Below are 21,125 nucleotides of genomic sequence, written 5' to 3'. Positions count from 1 at the left end.
TTCCAGACCCCCTGACCATGGCTGTCAGTGAAGAGGCCTCAGCAATCTATGGGGCCTCTGAAAGTGGATCAGTATTTATCCCTAGTACACGAATGGACTTTGGAGCCCACTCCACATAGAGGGATACTCTCTCAGCTTCAACACACTGGGGAGGGTCTAGGCCCTGCTCCAAATGATATGACAGACTCTAAAGATGCCTCATGGAAGGCCTCACCCTCCCTGGGGAGCAGAAAGGGAATAGGATGGGGCATCGTGGGGGGGGGGCAGAAGAGGAGATGGAGAGGGACTGGGATTAACATGTAAAAGAAACTTGTTTCTAATTTAAAATTGGTCTAATTACAATTATTAAAAAATGGGGGGAGGGTCTTTTGCATCTCTTTTACAGAGCCAGGGTACTGCCTGCCATGCAGTCTGCCAGGGTGACACAGTCTGCCAGGTTCCCAAGGGGCAGGGCTAAGGTGTGCCTGGATGCTAACAGTATATAATTTAGAAATGAGACCAAGAAAGGGTAGAGTTAGGGGCTGAGGAAGGACAGCATACAGGCTAAGAGACACATGAGTCATAAGTTCAACTCTGTCATGGTTGGTTTTGTTTTGTTTTGTGTGTGTGTAGTGGTTAAGTTCGTACAAATGTAATTGATAGTGAAAATGTGAAGCTCTAAGTGGGGCTTCATGGTTCAGAATGGCCATGCTAACGTATATGAAGTTTAAGGAAATGTGTAGGTTTTGGTACTAGCCAAGTGTGAGCATACTGCTGCTGCCATGAACTCTTCCATGCCTTTCTAGCTATGATTCATTGAAACTTCTGAAACCATGAGCCAACAAAAACCTTTCTTTGCTTCTTTCTGTCAGATATTATGGTCACAGCAAGAAGAAAAGTAATAAATATACTTTCCCTTTAAAATGTGCATTAGTACTATAAACACAGAGCTGGAATGCCTGCATTATGATCAGATAGAGCATAATAGTGAAAATAAAAACAGTCAAGAACAGTTCATTTTATCAGGAGGAACATTCCATAATAATAAAACTTTCATAGGAGATGAATACTGGCAGTAACAATTGATCGACAAACAGGAAATGCAGAATGAGCCACGGTTAAAGTCACATTTCAGTACTTTTTCAGCACTGGGTATTGAACCCAGGGCCTCACACGATAGGCTGAACTGTAGGGAAGTCGAGGATCTGAGAAATAATATCAACTGACCAGCCATGATTGACACTTGTAAAACATGCTACTCAATAACTGTAGAAAATACTTTATTTCCAATGCATAATGAACATTTACCACATCCATATTTAGACCCACACGACAGGTTTTAATACATTTAAAACCATTTAAATTATAATCTCTGATTACAATGGTATTAAATTAGAAATTGTGAACAGAAAGCTATTCAGAAATATTTAATTTCAGACATTGCTATACACTTATAAAGCATCCACAGGCCAAAGAAGAAATAACAGGGAAATTATAAAGGTCAAGAGAAAACTCATTATATCAAAATAGGTGGAATTCTGCTAAATCAACATAGTATATATAATATGCACCATGAGTATATTATAAACAGTACATATATAAAATCATCATATAATCATTAATCAGTATATAATAATATAGTATACTATACAGCAACCAGTATATAGTATAGTATATAGTAATTTATTAAATCACTGAATCACAATGATGACCTCAGTTTGTGAGTTAAGTAGAAAAATTCCAATTTTAATAACTAAAAGCATGGAAAATAACAAACAACTAGAAAACCAAAAAAAAAGGCAATAAACAAACCAGCAATTATTAATTTCAGGAATTATTAGTTTCAGGAATGGTAGCAGTCAGATTTTTATACTTCCTACTAGGACAATAGCAGGACTATTGTTACAGATTTACATCGATAAATCAAGCAGTTTAGACAGTTTCAGAAGGTACTAAGGCGCTTGTTGGACAAGTGAGTGCTGGTTGTTAAGGGCAGGGTGCAGTGTGGGTTTTGGGCATTATGAACATTTTTTTGTCTCCAAAAACCTGTTTTTTCGGAGGAGAAAACCACGTAAAACTCAATACTGATCTTTCCAGGAAGGGCGAGGTGGGGTTGGTTTTCGACAATCTCTGGGGCCAGGACAGGCCGGCAGGAAATGGCCAACGGAAGAGCAGCTGCAGGTGACCAGGGACGGGGCCGCTGGCACCGCAGGCAGCCGACCCTGGTCGGTGCCCTCCCTCCCCACCGCGGGCCGGCGTCGGCCAGGCGGTCCCAAGGCCGACAAGCTGTGCGCCTGCGCAGTTCGGCAAACGCGTTCACCAGAGGCGGCTGCCGGAAGTCTGACCTTTCGCTCCCACTGCATATTCCCATCCGGGGTCACGCCGATCTTCCGGGTATCTCTGACAGGGCTGTCTACGCCGCCTTTTTGGCGACTTTTTGGTCTTCCGATTTTTTTCTTTTTATCGTCGCCGCCCCCCCAACCTTCCACGCCCGCGCGTGCCTGGCCGTATCGGCTCTCGCCTCTCCGCCGCCCGGCCGGTCCTGGGCCTCCCGCCCGAGCTGGGCCTCGCGGTGCTGCGGGCTGCTCCTACCTCGGCCGGCTCGGGCGGCAGCTCGGGCCTGGGAGTGTGTTGGCGGGCGGTGCCGCTGGGCCCTGCTCGGCTCTTCGGCGTGGACGTCGGTGAGTTGAGGGGCTTCGGAGGGGATGCACGTGAGCAGGGCCTGGTCCCCGGCCGGGCGCGCGAAACTTTCCTGAAACTGGCGTTGTGTTTTGCGCGGGAGAGCCCGGCGCTCTCCTGTAGCTCCCCAGACGAGGGGCGTTCCCCGGGTGCTGCACTTTGTGAAGAATGTTGGCGCCGCTGGCTTCTCTCTGATTACGTCTTCTCTCTAGTTCTCTCGTCGCCTCCCGCTCTGTCTTCACTCCCTAGACCGAAAGAGTAAGACTGTCTTAGATACTCCCTCCTGGTATTCCAAAGGGCAGTGGAGAACTAAGGTAAATTAAATTAGTTATCGTGGAAGGCATTTATCTTTTAAGACCTTTTTAAACAGCGTGAAGTCACCACGGTAAAAACACAGCTTGGGACTGGCTGGTTGAATGCACTTTGGCAGGGCTCTCCCTCCCTTTATCTGGTTAAGAACACAAGGGGGCGGGGGGGGGGGCTATGTGTTTCCCAGACTCTGATTTACGTTCCCTCCCTTGTTTTTGCCTGTTTGAGCTTTGTTTTCAATAGTTAGATCGTGGATAAAAGGGAAGGATATTTAAGCTTACTTTCTTATTTTGCCTCCCTCAGCTTTGTTTAAATTAAGATGCTTGTTAAAAGGAAGAGAAAGAAATTATGCAAGTCCGGTAGGAAAATTAAGTGTATGCTTTTTGTGGCTTCTGTTCGTATATAGATACACTACTGTCATATTACATTGTTCAGTAATGCCAGGCTTTGGTGTGCTAACCACTGTAACACTCTTAATTTGTACTGACTAATTACCGTTAATAGAAACATTACTCCGTAGGTGTGAATAGCCCCAATTGTATGTGATTTAGAAAAGTCCCATTAAGTACATAGACTCCGTGTGAAATGGGCCCTTTTTCAGTCATTTGAGAAATGTCCATTTGGAGCCATATTGCTAGATTTTTCTTTTAACTCTTGGATGGAATTTAATTTTTAATAAAAAAGGAATGCATTATTAAAACCTGAAAGCGGTTTTGACAGTGGGTGAGCAGGATTTAGAAGTTAGACTTTTGCTGTTGTGGAGAAAAGAACTGAACATTTGAGGGGATCAGAGACACTTAGATAAAGTGAACAGAGAACTTGATCTAGCTTATTTGTATTAGGTAGATGTTAATTTCCAAGGAGTTTTGATAAAGAGACCATTATGTAAATGTGAGTGTTCTATAATTTGTAAGAGAGATCAATTTGAGGACATTAATTCCAGTTGCAAATTAAGAGTCCAAATACTGTTACCACTAGAAATACTTTCTAAACTGTTACTATCTTGTCTCATGCATGCTCATTTGTGCATAAACCTGTTTTAATCTTCCATGGTTTAAGCATATTGGACAAAGTAGGCTTTAACGGTCTTTTCTCAAGGCAAGAACCAGTATAATGGTTTTTTAAAAACAGTACAAATTTTACCTAGATTAGTGTTTCACTGTTGAGTACATATCAAAAAGCCAGTAACTTTTTAAGGTAAGAAAAGTAGGATACTATCAAATTCATACTACTACAGATAATGTGGAGTAACTTCTTACAGATAGATAGTCTGTAGTTAAGGAAGCTTCATTAAGACTATAAAGAAAATAGTTAAAATTTTATAAAGTTCTGGTATAGTGATAGTTTCATTTGACCCTATTTCATTAAACTATGTTTTATAAGGATTCCTTGTATTTTGTTTTGCTATTGAGTCAGGGCCTCACTGTATAGCCTTGGCTAGCCTAGAACTTGCTTAATGGACCAGGCAGGCCTTGAGCTCACAGAGATCTGCCTGCCTCTGCCTGCCTCTGCTTTCTGCTGGCATCAAAGGGGTGCACCATCACACCTGGTTCCCTTGTATTTTTGCAATAGATCATTGTTTCAATGTCATTACAATCATGATTGAAGTATGTTAGAAAAGTATTTCAAGTCTCTAGATGGTCATATAGCCTACTTATGGGGTTGAACATCGAATACTATTTGTTAAATTTCTTAGGAATGGTTCTGCTTTGAAGGCTGCCCAGTTAAGACTTTGACTTGAGGGCCAAGATTCCTGAGAGAGCCTGACTGGTATTTTATATTGGAGGGACTCCAGGAGAATGGCTTCTTCTCAGAGGCAGGTGGATTTCTGCATAGAGAGTTCCAGGCCTGCCAGCACAACACAGTGAGACAATAAAACAGTAAAATAGAAATTAAGGTTCATTTTGCATCTGAATATGCTGAACTAGATATATACCCTAGAGTAAATTTTTGGCTATGAAATCATCCTAGGCTTCTAAGCTTTTAAGCATAGAATTTTAATGTTGCAGAGTAGTTCTGGGTACCATATCTTTTAACTTCTACTTAGTTTGGATTTGATTGTGTAATGGGATAGAAATAAAAATGAGAGGCGTATTATTAGCATTTTTGTATCTTTAAGTCTGAATGCAGACATATAGGGCCTTAAGAAAACAAGATTTTATTTATCAGTATAAATTGTCTATGTGTTGAACAATGGACTTCTGTAAATGAACCTGAAATAGTATTTGTTGTTGTTCTTATTTTATTTTTTTCAGATGTATCTATTATTTTATGTGCATGTCTGGTGCTCTGGAAGGTCAGAAGAAGGCACTGGGTTTCCTGGAACTGGAGTTACAGATAGTTGTGAGTCACCATGTGGGTGCTGAGAACCATACCTGGGTCCTCTGTAAGAGCAGTCAGTGCTCTTGATCACTGCGCACCCCAGCCCCCTTGTTTGCTTTTAGAGATGGGTTTTTCACTCCTATGGTACCCAGGCTGTACTTAAACTTCAGATCTACCTGCCTGAGCCTCCTTAATTCTGAGATTTCAGGCATGCACCACCATTTGTAGCTTTGAAATAGAGCTTCCATGTTGTGTTTTTTGAGACAATGTTCTTATGCCCAGGTTGGGTTTGAATTTGCTGTCTTTCCAGCTAGTCTTAAAGTGTTGACCGTCCTCTCTTACTCTCTAAGAGCTGGATTCCAGGTGTGTGCCACTATGCATAGAATTTTTTGGTTCTAGTTTTTCTAAGTATAGATGGCTTCTTTTCCTTAGATCCATAGTTTTTATATTCCAGCAAAATAAAATGTCAAGCAAAATTCATTGTAGGTAACTACTTAATGAGTTTTTTTGTTTGTTTGTTTTTTTTAAATAACCCCCATGAAAAACATTGTTTTTAAATGAGAAGTTAGTTCAGGGAAGTGGAATAAAGGAAACCAAATCTTAACCATCATTTCCTTCCTAGCAATGAAATTCAGAGAGTACAGGTCAGCAGATACTGATAAAGAAAATAAAAATAAAAAGGAAGTACAGACTTCTTGGAGGAATTTGACACTTATTTCCTATAGACTAAGAAAATTTAGCATCTTTTGTAACCTGAATAATCCTTTGCATGCATAAGATAGATATACATATAAAACTTCCATATCAGTATATAAATTCAGAACATAAATATGTAAATACAAATACTATGTAATATATAGCAAATGATATATAACAAAGATAACAACTTTAAGTTGGTGGTGCACACCTTGAAATTCCAGCACTTGGAAGGCAGAGGCAGGCGGATGGATCTCTGAATTCAAGGCCATCCTAGTCTACAAAGTGAGTTCAAGCACAGACATGGCTACACAGAGAAACCTTGTTTCAAAAAAATCAAAATTCAAGCAAAACAAAAAACAAATACCTTAGAAATCTACAAAGCTTCTTTCTGTTGTTTTTTTTTTTAAAGTGCCCTTCTGTGTAGTGACTTTTATCAGTACTAATAATATTGTTTTCTATTAGTTTTTTATATTTTTGAGACTATAATTACATCATTTCCCTTTCTCTTTATTTTCTTCAAATCCTTTCATTTGCCCTTTCTTGCTTTCTTTGAATTCACAGCCTTTTAAAAAATTGTTGTTACATGAATGTATGTATATCCAAAGCATATTCCTAAATATCACCTGCTCAGTTTGTATAACTGTACTTGTATGTATTATTTCAGTGCTGACCATTCGGTATTGGATATCCAGTTGGTGTGCTCTACCCTGGAGAAGACTATTTCTCCCACTCTTGGTATTCCTTAGTTGACTGTATTCTTTGTGTAGGATTGAGGCCTTATTGTCTTTCCCCAGTTTACTTTAACATGTCTGTTATTGTCCTTGTTGAGCTCATGTTTAAGAAGTCATGTTAGTGAGACAAGTGTAGCCTCTCACATTACTAGGAGACACAGTCTCACAGCAAACTTCCTGATTCTCTGACTTAGATTTTTCTGCCTCTTCTTCCCATAGTGTTCCCCATGCCTTAGGTGTAGAAATTTGTGTTGTAGATGTATCTTTTGGGACTAGGCTATGTGACTCTGTATTTTGATTGGTTGTGGTTGTTTTAATGGTTTCTGTTTATTTAAAAGAGAATTTTCCTTCATGAGAGGAGAGAACTGCATTAATCTGTGGGTAAAAGGACAAATATTTAGAATGTGGTTAGGGATGCTGGTTTAGTAGAGTGATGGTTGTAGGTTCTCCTCCAAGATCTCTGACTTCATTAGCTCTGGGTAGTTGGCTAGGTTGGTGTCCAGTACCAGACATGACTTTACTCTTATTGAGTAGGTCTTCAGTCCAGTTAGAGAGCTGTTGGTTACTGCCAAGGTGTGCATGACACTACTGCATCCTTAGTGTTATCCAGTGCTGGTCATTGTGGTGAAAGACCCCTGGAGGCTCAGGCCCCCAGGATCTCTGCCCAGGATCTATGCATCCCAGTCACCAGGTGGAGGCGAAAGCTTGAGTGTAAACAGCACGAAGCTTTATTGCAGTTGTTTAACGAGCTAACCCCATGTTAGCTCAGGCCTTTCATCCATCCACCATGGTGGATGGCCACAGGATAGAGATCTTATAGGGCGGCATAAGGGGAGTGACTAGAGGTATGCACAGGCTCAGGATTGGTGTGCCTCCAGGCTTGGAGGACTTGCCCTGTGTTGATTGGTCAACTGGTTGTTATGGCCCATAGGCCCTCCCAGGGCCGTTGCTATGCTTTGCAAGTCATTGCTGTGCACTTGTCCATAAAGCACACCCAGAGCCGTAAAGCATAGGACTACCAGCTAACTTCTGATTGGTTCCTTGCTACAAGGCAGGCATCCTAGTGACCAAGGCAAGGTCAGGCAAACACGTGTTAGACTGTCATGGCTGCCGAAATGGGGAGCTGGTCCCTTCAGTGGTTCATAGGCAGCATAGCTCAGGACTGTTGGTTACTTCTCTCCTTTGGAAGCTTTCATGATATTTTCAGGTACCATGAAAGCTAATCTTCAGGGAGGCGGCATTCAGGTCAGTTCTAGCTCAGGCCTCTGGATTTTGTGTCTTAAGTGCATGGTGTCTTCAGCAATAGGGACTTAACCTTCCACCTCTGTGGGGAAAACCAAAGGCAATAGCCTGTGATACTTTGGGTGTCTGGCAACTTTGACCAACAATTCAAAAGGGCTTCTCATTCCTGTTGTTGGTGTTTTTGTTAGTCATTGGTTCTTGGTGGGGGAATTGTCAGCCCAGATGAGAAAAGTTCACTTAAATTATTTGTGTGTATGTATGTGCGTGTGCGCATGCGTGTGTATGCTTTTTGTTGTGTGTTTTAGGTAGTTAATAGCATGATTTTTTATGACTTTTTCAAGTATCCTTACTGTTATTTAACCTCCCCCCTCCTCCTCCTATAATTTATTTCTGTCCCCCTTCCTAATTAGATTCCTTTCCCATTCCCATTTCCTGGATCAGATCACTTGTACCCTGCTATTCCCCTCTTTATTGTTCCTCCACTCATGTCCCTCACTCAGCAATGGTCCCTTTTTCCTGGTTTCTGCAGTAACTCCAGAATATGTCCACATCTGAAGATTTGAAGATAGGAACCTCTGAATAGAGAGAACATGCCACATTTTTCTTCTTGGGGGCTGGTTTGCCTCACTCACTGTATGTGATCTTTTCTAGTTCTACCCATTTACCTGCAAAGTTCATGATTTCCTTTTTCTATACAGCTGAATGGTATTCCATAGTGTGTGTATATACACCATGTTTTTATTATACATTGCTAACTTGAAGGAGATTTATGTTGTTTCCATTTCCTAGCTATTGCAAATAGAGCTGTGAACATGGCTGAGCAGGTATCTGTAGAGTAGGATATTGAGTCTTTTGGGCATATGCTAAGGAGTGGAGCTGGGTCATATGGTAGATTTATTTTAGGTGTCCCCCCCACCAGAGTTTCTTTGGAGCCTGTCCTGTCACTTGCTCTGTAGACCAGGTTGGCCTTGAACTCACAGAGATCTGCCTGTCTCTGCCTTCTGAGTCCTGGGATTAAAGAAAGGCATGTGCCACCAACACCTGTCCTGTTTTTGAGGATTTACTCTCACTGATTTCCAGAGTGGACAGACTAGTTTGAAGTCCCACCAACAGTGAATGAATGAGGATTCCCTTTTTCCCACAGTCCCTCCAGCATTTACTATTGATTGTTTTGTTGATCTTTGCCATCCTGACTGGATTAAGATGATATCTCAAAGTTGTTTTGGTTTGCATTTCTCAAGTTATCCTCTTGAAACCATCTTTCTGCTCTGACTTTGAACAACTGTTAACTTCCCTTCCCTATCATTCTGGGAATTTGCCCTGATCTGGGTTTCTTTTGAGATAGGTTTCACTGTGTTACCCTAGCTGACTTGACTGTCATGTATACCAGGCTGGCCTTGTGTCTTTGTTTGTCACCACTGCTGGCTGAAAATAATTTGTCACTTCCACCTCAATCTCCTGAATACTGGGACTACTAGTGTGTGCCACCTTGCCTCCTCTTTCTCTTTTTACCATTCACATCTACAAATATTTTCATTTTCCCTTATAGTGATACTATAGTCAGGAATAGTCTTATGGTTTTATATTTTATTTAAAGCTTTAAAGGCATTAATTTGTGTTTCGTGTCTTCCACTATTTTTATTAGAAAGTCCAAAGACATTTTGATCTCCAACTTTTTAATATTTCCTCCTCTGGAATATTGAAAAACTCGTTTTCTCTGGATATTCTAAAATTCCATCTGTGTATGTGTATGATTTTTAGTTAAGGACATTTTTTTCTTTTATTTGTTTAGTGATTTTTCTGTGTGTGTTTTCTGTTTTTCATGGACTTTTTTGTTATACTGTTAGATCACTTGGGTTCTCTAGACTTTTTTCTTCTTTGAATGTTGATTTGCTTTAGTTTCTGCATATTTCCCATTCCTTTTCTCCCCTCTTTGGTGCTCTGTGGGTGCCTTATTTTAAGTATGAGCTACTAGAAGTCTCAATGAAAGCTGCTTAAATATGAATGCTGCCTGGCAGATGTTTGCATTTCTTGTAGGTAGGCTGGGCAAGTACTTCTGTTGACTTTTTGGTGGTAGATCCTTAACTTTTACTGTGTTCTATTGTTTTGCTTATTGTTTTATTGTACACTGTTTCTCAGTTAAGAATTTTCTAATTGTTTTAAAAAGCTAGCCAGGGAGTATTATTTTTAATTTGTTTCCTTGGTTTTGGTATGTTACCTTACCCACCCTTTTGAAACTAGCTTTGCTGGATTAGTCATTGAAAAAAATTTAAGAGGAGCATCTAGTGTCTTTCTAGGATAGTGACGAGTTCTGATTGTCCTCTACAGTTTTCTTTATGGAGCAAAACTGTCTTATTGAAAGTCTTTTATGTATAGCTGTTGAGAAGAATCTTGGAATTTTATGAATTGGTAGGTGACATACATTACTTATTTCTTCGGATAATATAAGTCCTAGGTATCAGGTTATCACATTATAGCTTGTACCTTTTTATGAGTTAGATTGTGAATAAATGTAAGGATCTGAGCAATTTAATTAAATCTCTTGGTTTCTTTTGTTAGAATAGTGGTGGTAAAAATTGTGTTGCTATTAAGGTCAATTTATAACATATTCATTAGAAAATTTGAAACATGAATAATATTGAAAGCAGTTGAATGTGGTTTAGATTTTAAATGAACTATTAGTGATTTATTGCCCATAGTAGAATTTCAGACCTATTTAAACTTTCAGAAATAACTTTTCAAATGAAATGACTAATTTGATAGATGATTGTTTTAAGTAGTAGATAATACTCATCAAAGAGTTGCATGTCTTTAATCTATAATAATTTAGTCTTATCTTTTTAAATTATAGGAAGAAGAATACATGTTCACCTTCAGTGAACAAGAGCATGTTCCCAAACTCAATTTTGGGTCGTCCACCCTTCACTCCAAACCACCAACAGCATAATAATTTCTTTGCTCTCTCACCAACTCTTTATTCACACCAGCAACTTATTGATGCACAATACAACTTTCAAAATGTAGAGTAAGTATGGTGTTATATTGGACCGCGTTATTATGTTCTGTTTTCTCTTTGGTATACTGTTTTGTATTCAGTTTAAAAGTAGAGAATACTTTTAGGCCTTGTTTTCTTTTGACTAGTTAAGTATTTAGTTTGTGTGGAATGTTTGGTTCTAAAGAAAAATATTTATGTTACTATCCTCTGGTTTTGGTAGCTTGTCTAGAGCTGTGGCCTTACAGCCCCTGGCATATGGAACTGTCAGTCCAATACAGACCTCGACATCCCCATTATTTCGAGGAAGGAAGTAAGTATTTCTCAGCTGTTTCTTAAAAGAAATGTTATAGTCCAAAGAACTGTGTAACAGTTGTATAAAATTGTATGGACAGTGTGGGCCTAGGTTTTGTTTTCTGATACCTATGCAGTTAGATCAGTCATAGAATTTTAAAACTTCTCTGAGTTCAAACATTTTAATGAATCTTGTATTGCCTTATTTCTGCCACTGTAGGTTTAAGATGGAATAAAGCTTTGTTTTTTTCAGAAACCTGTTTTAATTGAGAATTTCAGCCACATCAGATGCCTTCTTTATGAACTTGCTAGGATTTCCACAGCAATGTACTGTAAACTGATACTTGATGCCATAAAGAGGCTAAAAATCCACATCATACTCAGCAAGGCTGGCTTCCTTTTAAGCCCTTCATTGGCTTGTAGATTCCTGTTCTTGTATTGTTGGTATTCTTTCCTTTTTGGTGATCTCATCACTTGGGAACCCAGGTATACTTAATTATCTTTTGAAAAGTTTTCTTCATAAAATACTTTTTTGTTTGTTTGTTTTTCAAGTCAGAGTTTTCTTTTCCTTTTTTTTTTTTTTTAAAGATTTCATTTATGTATTATGTATACAACATTCTGCTTCCATGTATATATGCACACCAGTAGAGGGCACCAGATCTCATTATGGATGGTTGTGAGCCACCATGTGGTTGCTGGGAATTGAACTCAGGACCTCTGGAAGAGCAGCCAGAGCTCTTAACCTCTGAGCCATTTCTCCAGCCCCAGAGTTTTCTTTGTGTAGACTTGGTTGTCAGTTGCTCATACACATCATTTACCTGTTTGGTAGCAGGGCCTCTTAAAAGAGTGGTTTTTGCTGCTTATGCTGAGTCAAGAAGCCTCTCTTAAAGGCTTGTCTTTAGCAAACAGAGCCCACACGAGAAAATGCTGCTAAAAGAAGCCATGCTTGTTTCTTCTTTCATATTCAGAATACCTTTTAAAGTTTTTGTAAATCTTGCCCCTCATATCAGCCCCAGTTTGTAGCTGGAGTTTTCTTGTCTCTCCAGGTCCCACAGCTGCTTCAGCCCTAAATAAGCACACAAAGACTTATATTAATTATAAAACTGTTGGCTGATAGCTAGGGCTTCTTACTGGCTAGCTCTCTTAATTATTAACCCATTTATATTAATCTAAGTATTTCCATGTGGTCTTATCTTACTAGAGAATGGTCTGGACCTATTACTCCTGGGGCTATATGGCATATGTACTTGCTAAAATAACATTTGATATTTGTATGACAATATACTTTTTAAAACCTATATAATCAATTTATAATTTCTATGTTTAGTTAAAAATAATAGAAATTTAGGCTATGCATTGGTGCTGGTTTAATCCCAGCACTTGGGAGGCAGAGGCAGGCGGATCTCTGAGTTTGAGGCCAGCCTGGTTTACAGAGCGAGTTCCAGGACAGTCTCCAAAGCAAAACAGAGAACCCTTGTCTCAGAAAAAATAAAAAAATAAAAATTAAAATGTAGTGTTCTAAAAACTTTAAAATGATGTCATTAAGTCTGTTTATACAAAGGCTATAGGATACAGGAATTGTAATTATCCAAGCAGAGATGGTATAGCTGCTATTTGAAATCTAGCTTTCTGCTTCTAGACCCAAGGCTTATGATAAACATTACAAGTTATATAATGATTCTAAGAATATTGACTTTGTTAGTTTTATTTGTGTTTTATTTCTGTTTTTTTTTTTAATTGCCTTAGTAGCCAATTGGTAACTCACGAGCGAAGATGAGTTGCATTAGTTCATAGTAACAGATATTGTTAAAAATTAAATTTGGTATTCTTAATTGAAGATACTCAGTATATATGCTGTAATTACTTTCAGGTTTAAAAAAAAAATTGTACTTTTATGTGTCTAGCCCTGTATACTTTTACTTAAGAGTAGGAGCTCCACTTAATTCGTGGATCAGCAGAGAGAGAAAAGTTAAAAAATCCCTGAAGATCAGTGTGGTAATAAAAACCTTAAAATGGCATTGCCCGTAGGATTTTAGAGCTTGAAAGGAATTGGACTGTTTTTCGTGACATAAAATATTTTATGTGACCACCTTAGTATATCAATGAAATAAATATCATTTTTCCTGTCAAATTACTAGTGACTTCCCTTCCTGATACTGGGGTTTGAACCTGGGGCTTCATAGGTGCTTGACAGGCTCTCTATGCTGGCCTAATTACTTTTTGTTATTTTGAAATTTTTCAAACTTTATGAAAAATGTAAAAGATAGTATAATGTATACTTTTCCCCTTGACTCATTAGTTGCAAAGTTTAGCTGTGCTTGTTTTTGTTTCTCTTTTCACTCTCACACTTTTCCCCCTGAATTAGATAAAAGGAAATGGTTGACATTATTTACTTGCTTCATTCCAAAACACCTCAGCCTTTTCCGTATAAAAATAAAGACATTCTCCTATGTAACTAGAATACTTTAATCATGCTCAAGACATTTATATTAATGCATATTATCTGAAATAAAGCTTGTTTTCAAGTGTTGTCTCATACCCTTTATAGCTTTTATAAAAATGGCAATTTAGTTTTTCCCAGTGATGAGCCAGAACATAAGTATATTCAAAGAATCTTTAACACACACACACACACACACACACACACACACACACACACACACACACACACACACACACACACACACACACACCTAACTCAATTTACTTATCCTTTTGTTAGAATTTATCTTTCTTAGTGCTTGTGTAATCTCATAAGTAGGCATTTTTCTATATTGCTTTCAATGTGGTAATGACTCATTTTGGTAGTTCAAAAGCATACCATTAATTATCTTTGTTTTTGTAAGACATTGGAAGGCATCTCTTATGCTGAAAATGAATATAGAAGTCCACTAGGGACTTAATAATGTTACTCTATCTGAAGAGTCTCAGTGCTATTATTATCTGTTTCTATATTTGTGTGCTTCTGTTGTCAGAAAGTTGTGTCTTTTGTCACTAAGGTATATTTGCTTGTTTTCAGGAGAATAAGCGATGAAAAAAACTTTCCTCTTGATGGTAAACGGCAGCGTTTCCATTCACCCCACCAAGAGCCAACTATAATTAACCAGATAGTGCCTTTATCAGGTGACCGAAGATATTCCATGCCGCCATTGTTTCACACACACTATGTACCAGATATAGTAAGATGTGTTCCACCTCTTCGAGAAATTCCACTATTAGAACCCAGAGAAATCACACTGCCTGAGGCCAAAGATAAGGTAATTATAATTCAGATGTTCATTTTGCCTTATGGAAATTTCATATAAAGAATATACTAAAAGGATCCAGAAAACCTAATTTCCTGCATTTAGATTGTGTCCTTTTTTTGAATGTTTAAAGTTTTTTTAAAATGTCACTTTTGATTTTTTTTTTTTTAATGATGTCATAAGTACATCTGTCAGCATCAGCTTATGCTGACTTACAGATTTGGGATTAGAGCCTAAAACATTTGATTTCTTAATGGTTAGAGAATTCTCTTACAACTGTTCTTTCTCAAATTCATTATTAACTATTAGTGGTGATGGTTCTTTTGAGATAGTCTCTATATATCTCTGGCTATCCTGGAACTCACTCTGTAGACCAAGGTAGCCTAGAACTCAGAGAGAAAGTTCACAGAGTTGTGCATTTACCTATTTCTAAAACATCTTCAACATTCCCAAGGAAGTTTGTACCTGAAGAGCATTCGCTTTCCTTCCCACTTCCTTTAGAATCCTTTGACATATGGCCATTTGTGCCTAGTTTCTTCATTTAGCATAATGTTTTGGGGGTATGTCCATGTTTGTTTTTGCTTTTTGAGACTACTTATCATGTTGTTTAGGTGGGCCTTGAACACGCTGTCCTCCTGCTTCAGCTCACTGAGTGTTGGAACTGCATTTCAGTAGAATAATATTTTCTTGTGTAGATATATACCATATCAGTCCAATGGACTGTTAGGTTTTTAACTCTGGCAGTTGTGAATAATTGGTGTTTTAAGTGTCTTGTGTACAAAATTTTGCATGGATATGTTTTCACTCTCTTGATACATAAGCAGGAGTGAAATTGTTGGGTAATATGGTAAAATATGTTTAACCTTTTAGGAACTGCCAAAATGTTCTGGAAAGTGGATTTTATATGTATACAAATGTTCCACTCTCTTTACATCCCTGTCAATACTGGTGACATTTATTGGTGATTCTCTTTCTTCAATTCCTTGCAGCACTAGAGATGGAACCCAGGGGTTTTAACATGCTAGGCAAACACTGAACTACTGTTGAGGTTTGTCCTTATCTGTCTCTTTTTATTGGTGCCATTCTGGTAGGAGAATTGTTTCCGTTTCCATTCCCTAATGTCATTTGCTTGTTGGACATTTGTATGTTTCTTGGGGAGATGTCCATTTAGATTCTTTGTCCAGATTTTAGTAGGCTACTTGTCTTCTGATTGCTGAATTATAAGTTATTTTTATATATTCTTAGTACTAGTCTTTATAGATAAATGATTTGCAAATGTTTTGTCCTTCATGTGGTTTTTATTTTTAGATTCCTTGTTGATGCCCTCTAAAGTACAACAACTTTTCATTTTGATGTATTCCAATTAATTTTTCTTTGGTTGCTTGTTCTATTAGTGTTGAATCTCAGAAATCACTTCTCAATACAGTGTCTTGAGTATTGATGCATATGTGTTAAAGGATTTGTTTACTTGCTTATTTTGAGACAGGGCCTCATTATATATCTCTGGCTAGCCTGAAACTTGATATGTAGACTAAGTTATTCTTGAACTCACATAAACCTCCTGAGTGCGAGTATATTGTAAGAATTTTTACTTTTAGTTCTTACATTTAGGACTTTGATCCATTTTTAATTAATTTATGTATATGGTGGGAAGTAGGCTTCAGCTATGTTCTCCTACTGTTGATTCATTTGCCCCAGGATTATTTATTGAAAAGACTTTATCCCTTCTGTGCCAACATTTTCCTTACCATGAAGTAGGTACAATTAGACAATATCAGTGGGAAAGAGGAGAAAGCAAAGCAGAATTAGAAAAACAACACAGGATGTTCTGGTGCTCTTTCTTCTTCATTCCTCTGTTCCTTCTTTGCTTTCTGAGTTTAACTCCTATGTCATAACGTGAAAGCCAATCAGGTGAATTCTCTGAATGGATATATATATATATCTCCATATCTCCATATCCATATGGGTTTTTAATGTATGTGTACTAGTAGGACATTTAAAATGGGTTTATTACTCAGATATGGAAATACATTTTTGTATATATTTATGTTTGTGGTTAACTAGTAGAGCTAACCAAAGAACAGGCTTTTACATATAGCTTAGGCATATGTTGAATCTGTAAATTTAATCATGTATAATTAATATTAGTAATAAGTATCTGATAAGATGTGATTCCATATCTTTCTTTGCTTAGTCATATAGAAACATTGCTCCTAAATGTACTGTTTTTGGAATTAAGGCATTTCCCCCACAAAAGTAAAAATAGATTTTGTAGTTGAGCTATTTTTTTTTGAGTGGTACTTCATTTCTTCTTACTGTAAGAGAAAGAAGGAAAGCACTTTTGTTTGTTCTTTTAAGTGAACACTTTATTTTTGGAGGCAGGATCTCACTGTGTAGCTCAGCCTGACTTTGAACCCATGATCTTCTTGGTTCTATTTTCTGAGAGCTTGTATTACAGGTATGTGCCACCATGCCTGGCTTAAGTGCTCTCTTTTCAAGAAAACTGCTGTTTGTTGATATCTTTGCTCTTTAGACATTCTATTCATGTTATATTATTTATTATTTCAACAACCTAGTGGCATATAGCTATGGTTAAAGTTAAATAATAAGTTAAATAAATTGCTCAAAGTTATGTCTACTAAGTGGTAAAACCAAGCAAGATTTAACACCTGTCTCTGAAAATATAAAGAGGGAGAATTTAATGTGCTAAAGTCCACATTGTGAGACCTGGCTTTAACATCACATGATCTGTGATGGTAGTAACTAACAGTTTTACTGAGTGTCTGTTGCTGCCAACAATGTGATCAGCAATTACATTTTACCCTGTATAGAGTATATAGTGATTACAGTATCTGATGTGAGATAAATAGGCAGTGATTTGGGCCCTTGAATGCATAGTCCAATGACATTGAAGTTCTTGAATAGATGAAATAACATAATGACTTGTATTTTGGGGAAGAGGATAGGTTTTTTCAGAACAGAGTTGTTTGGTTTGGAATGAGGTGGCCTTGAAAGTGGACAGTCATTTTAAAGGTTACTGATGTATCTAGATAAGAGGTACTGCTACATTAAGTTGTGACAGATGGTAGTTCAAATGATCAAGGAAGATGGATAAATAGGCTTTTGCTTTGTGGCTCAGGTTGGCTTCAAATTCACAATCCTCCAGCCTCAGTTTCCCAAGTGCTGGGATTACAAATGTACACTATTATGGCCCACTTGTAATGGGTTTCATTTAAACATTGTTGCAATTTCCTTATTTTGTGATACAACAGATACTGAGTACCTACTGCAATGTCTAGGATTGTTCTACTTCAGTTGACAAACTGTTTTGAGTCTTTCTCTGTCCCTCCAACCAGCTCCCAAATCATGACACAGGGACTTGTTAATTATGAGAGCTTGGGTGATGGCTTAGGCTTGTTCCTAACTAACTCCTATAGCTTAAATTAACCCATATTTTTATTAATGTAAGTTCTACCACATGGCTTTTACTTCTATCCCATTTTGTGTGTCCAACTCGATCTGTGTCTGTCTGGCGTCTCCGACCTTTTTCCTAACATTCTTTCTGCCCTGGAAATCCTGCCTGGATATTGGCCGTTTAGCTTTTTATTAAACCAATCACAGTGACATATCTTCACACAATGTAAAGGAATATTCCACAACAACAAATGTTTTCTCTAAAGGACCAGATAGCAAATATTTTAGGTGTTCAAGCTATTTGAGTTATTGGCTCTTTTTTTTTCTCCACTTAATAAAATGTGAAAATATTTAACTTGTTCATACATAAAAGAATAGAAGCTGTATTTGTCTTGTGGGTGAATAAAATATAACCTTTATGTGACATTTAATTTTTACATTAATCATTTTTCTTGAATTTATTACAAACTTGGGTGCATATATCTTCTTTTTTATGGCAAATAGCAAACTGTGTACATAAAATGTAAACAATAGTGTTATTAAATTTCCACACATTAATCATTCCAACATTATATGACCATAATGTACTAACATATGACCAATCATATGGCCAATTTTTTTGTTTTGTTTTGTTTTGTTTTTTGTTTTTTGAGACAGGGTTTCTCTGTTATTGTTTTGGAGTCTGTCCTGGAATTCGCTCTGTAGACCAGGCTGGCCTCAAACTCACAGATATCTGCCTGCCTCTGCCTCCCGAGGGCTGGGATTAAAGGTGTGCACCACCAATACCCGGCATCATATGGTCAATTTTAATTTAGTGCATATTTCCCCTTCTTTTTAGTTTGGGTAAGCTTCTAGTTGTTAAGTATACCTCACAGATATATGCATATTTCTGTTTTTCTGTTTTTTTTTTTTTGTGTTAATGCAACTGTATCTCTGTTAATGTAGCTTCTTTTTCTCTTCCCTCTTCTATTTTTGATCTTTCACTTTTCTAAATACAACCCATTTTCTCAATTTTTACAAAGAAGGCTTCTGTCTGTTTGTTCTAATTATCTTGACTCTACATACCTGTTTCAGGAGAATTGCTGTTTAACCAATAGTTTTCTGATCTGTTAACATGGTATATCTATTATTTTTGAGATAGGGTCTTGCTCTGTAGACCAAACTGACCTTAGACTCATGCCAGTCCTGCCTTCACCTCCCTCATGCTAGGATTACAGGCATGAACATATCAGACTTACCTTTTCACATATTTAGATGTCTCTTACATCAGTATCTTTGTGAATCTCAACCTGTAAATCCTGCATAGCTTTTGGAAAATAGACTTGTTAATAGTTTTATGCAGTTTGCTGCAGTCATAAGTTTTTTTCAGAATAAATTTGTCTTGTTAAAAGTTAAAAGGCTGGGTGGTGGTGTCACAAGCCTGTAATTCCATCATTCAGGAGGCAGAGGCAGGCAGATTTCTGTGAGTTCCAGACCAGCCTGGTCTACAAGACAGTCTCCAAAGCCACAGAGAAACCCTGTCTTGAACCCCTCCCTCCCCAAAAAGTTAAAAGTTAAAGTGAGAAATAAAATATGTTGAAATGCCCTCATGTCTCCATGGATATGTGCTTCTTCTTAGCAGTGTTTCTGTATTCATTCTTTTCTTACAAAACTTTATAAAAATCATTTCATATCTTTTTCAGATATTTTCCTAAGCCTTTTTTGTTCTGTTTTGGTTTTATTCCTTTTTGAAATTTATTCTTTTTGAGGTTCTGTTATGATAAATCTTTCTGCCAAAAGCCGCTGAGCCCCACTGCCATGTGTAAGCTTTATGGCAGCCGCCTGCCCAAGTTAGGCCCAAATGAATACACAGAGAGACTTGTATTAGTTACAATGCTGCTTGGCCAATGACTAGGATTCTCATCTGTTAGCTCAGTATCAATTATCATACATCTATATATTTTATAAGACTTATCTTATTGGACGCCTTATTGGCATCCCTCCTAGCTGGTGGATCACATTGTGCCGCTGGAGCAGGAGCCGAGGGGAAAGAGAGCGACACATCCTTTTTCCTCTTAAATATGAGTCTCCTTGCTATGTCACTTCCTGTCTGGAACACCATTTCTCTACTACATTTCCCAGAATCCTCTTTGACTCCTAGTCCAGCCTAACCTGCTGTCTCATTGGCCAAGCAAGTACTTTATTTATAAACATACACAGAAGTATTTCCCCCATCAAGGTTCTAGTTCTTTTTTTTTCTTCTGTTATTTGTGTTTGAGTGAGATTGCTACTTTTTTTGTGCTCCTTTTGGATGGAGAAGGCTAGGCAGGCTAGCCTCATGGCTCTAGGCCTCCTCTTCTGCTTTACTTCTTCCGCTACTTTTGTCTAGACCAGCATTTTTACTTTTGCATTATTGATGCTTTTAGAGAAAACATTCCCAGGGGTTCAGTTACCTGTGTCTTGTAAGATGATTAGTTTTATCCCTGGTTTTTTGGTGCCAGTTACATACTCTACTCCTGTTATGGTAACCAAAATAGTTTCCAAACATTATCAAGTATCTCTCAATAGTCAGAGTCATTCTAGACCTTTCCTTTGCCTCTCACAGCCCTGCCTTGTTTAGATTTCAGGGCCTTACAGTTTTTTGTTGGTGTGTTTGTTTGTTTTAGAAGGCAGTTTCCTTTATGTTTAAGGTTCCTGAACTATTAGTGTTCTTCTTATGTTTGCTTATAAATTATAGCTTGTGAAGATTCCTCCTAAAATTGTACACTGGTCTACATCAAGAGGGATACTCAGTTTGGAGGGAAAGAAGCAAAAGGTACTATCTAGAGATCATTGGATTTCTAGGTATGTAATTGTAGGGCTGTCCTAATGCTCTTTCCCTTTCATCTTACTGCTTTGATTCTATGCCATTTTGGTATTAGTGTTTGGCCTTCACTGGTTAGATTTGGGGTTCATGAAGAATGAATACTGAGTCAATTATGTTGTATTTGTTGCCAGTGTTTGGTTTTGGTTTAGTTTGATCTGTTTTATTCTCCTAGTTGCTGTTTCTCTTTTTGTGGGGCAAGTATTTATAGATTTTTTTTTTTTTTTAAATTGCGCCTGTCATGGTTAAGTTGTCAACAGCTCTTAAATCTTCTTAAATATTCTGAATATGGTTTAAAATATAACATCTTAAATCATGAATGAGACTTTTGTCTGGTCATATGTAGACTTTGGGGAGGCTTAAAGAGAGGCTGAAAA

At 37.8% G+C, this 21,125-nt stretch overlaps 1 protein-coding gene across 6 annotated transcripts in view; it reads left to right on the top strand.

The window, feature by feature from the left end:
- The first annotated feature begins 2,527 nt into the window (after positions 1–2,527).
- The window catches only part of Tent2 (terminal nucleotidyltransferase 2), a 48,955-nt gene continuing 30,357 nt past the window's right edge, over positions 2,528–21,125 (top strand). For 2 of the 6 annotated variants that reach the window (XM_027401727.2, XM_027401726.2), the window contains exons 1-4: positions 2,528–2,660; positions 10,813–10,986; positions 11,177–11,266; positions 14,267–14,504. In XM_027401727.2, coding sequence (XP_027257528.1) covers positions 10,850–10,986; positions 11,177–11,266; positions 14,267–14,504 — 465 coding nt within the window. In that variant the 5' untranslated portion in view covers positions 2,528–2,660; positions 10,813–10,849. Of the gene's footprint in view, positions 2,661–2,845; positions 2,973–5,269; positions 5,311–10,812; positions 10,987–11,176; positions 11,267–11,500; positions 11,734–14,266; positions 14,505–21,125 lie in introns of those variants that run through there. The other 4 variants (XM_027401729.2, XM_027401728.2, XM_027401730.2 and 1 more) reach the window with 4 other exon arrangements.

Source organism: Cricetulus griseus, chromosome 2 (assembly GCF_003668045.3).
Source record: "Cricetulus griseus strain 17A/GY chromosome 2, alternate assembly CriGri-PICRH-1.0, whole genome shotgun sequence".
NCBI lineage: Eukaryota > Metazoa > Chordata > Mammalia > Rodentia > Cricetidae > Cricetulus > Cricetulus griseus.
This window is presented reverse-complemented; position numbering and strand designations above follow the sequence as displayed.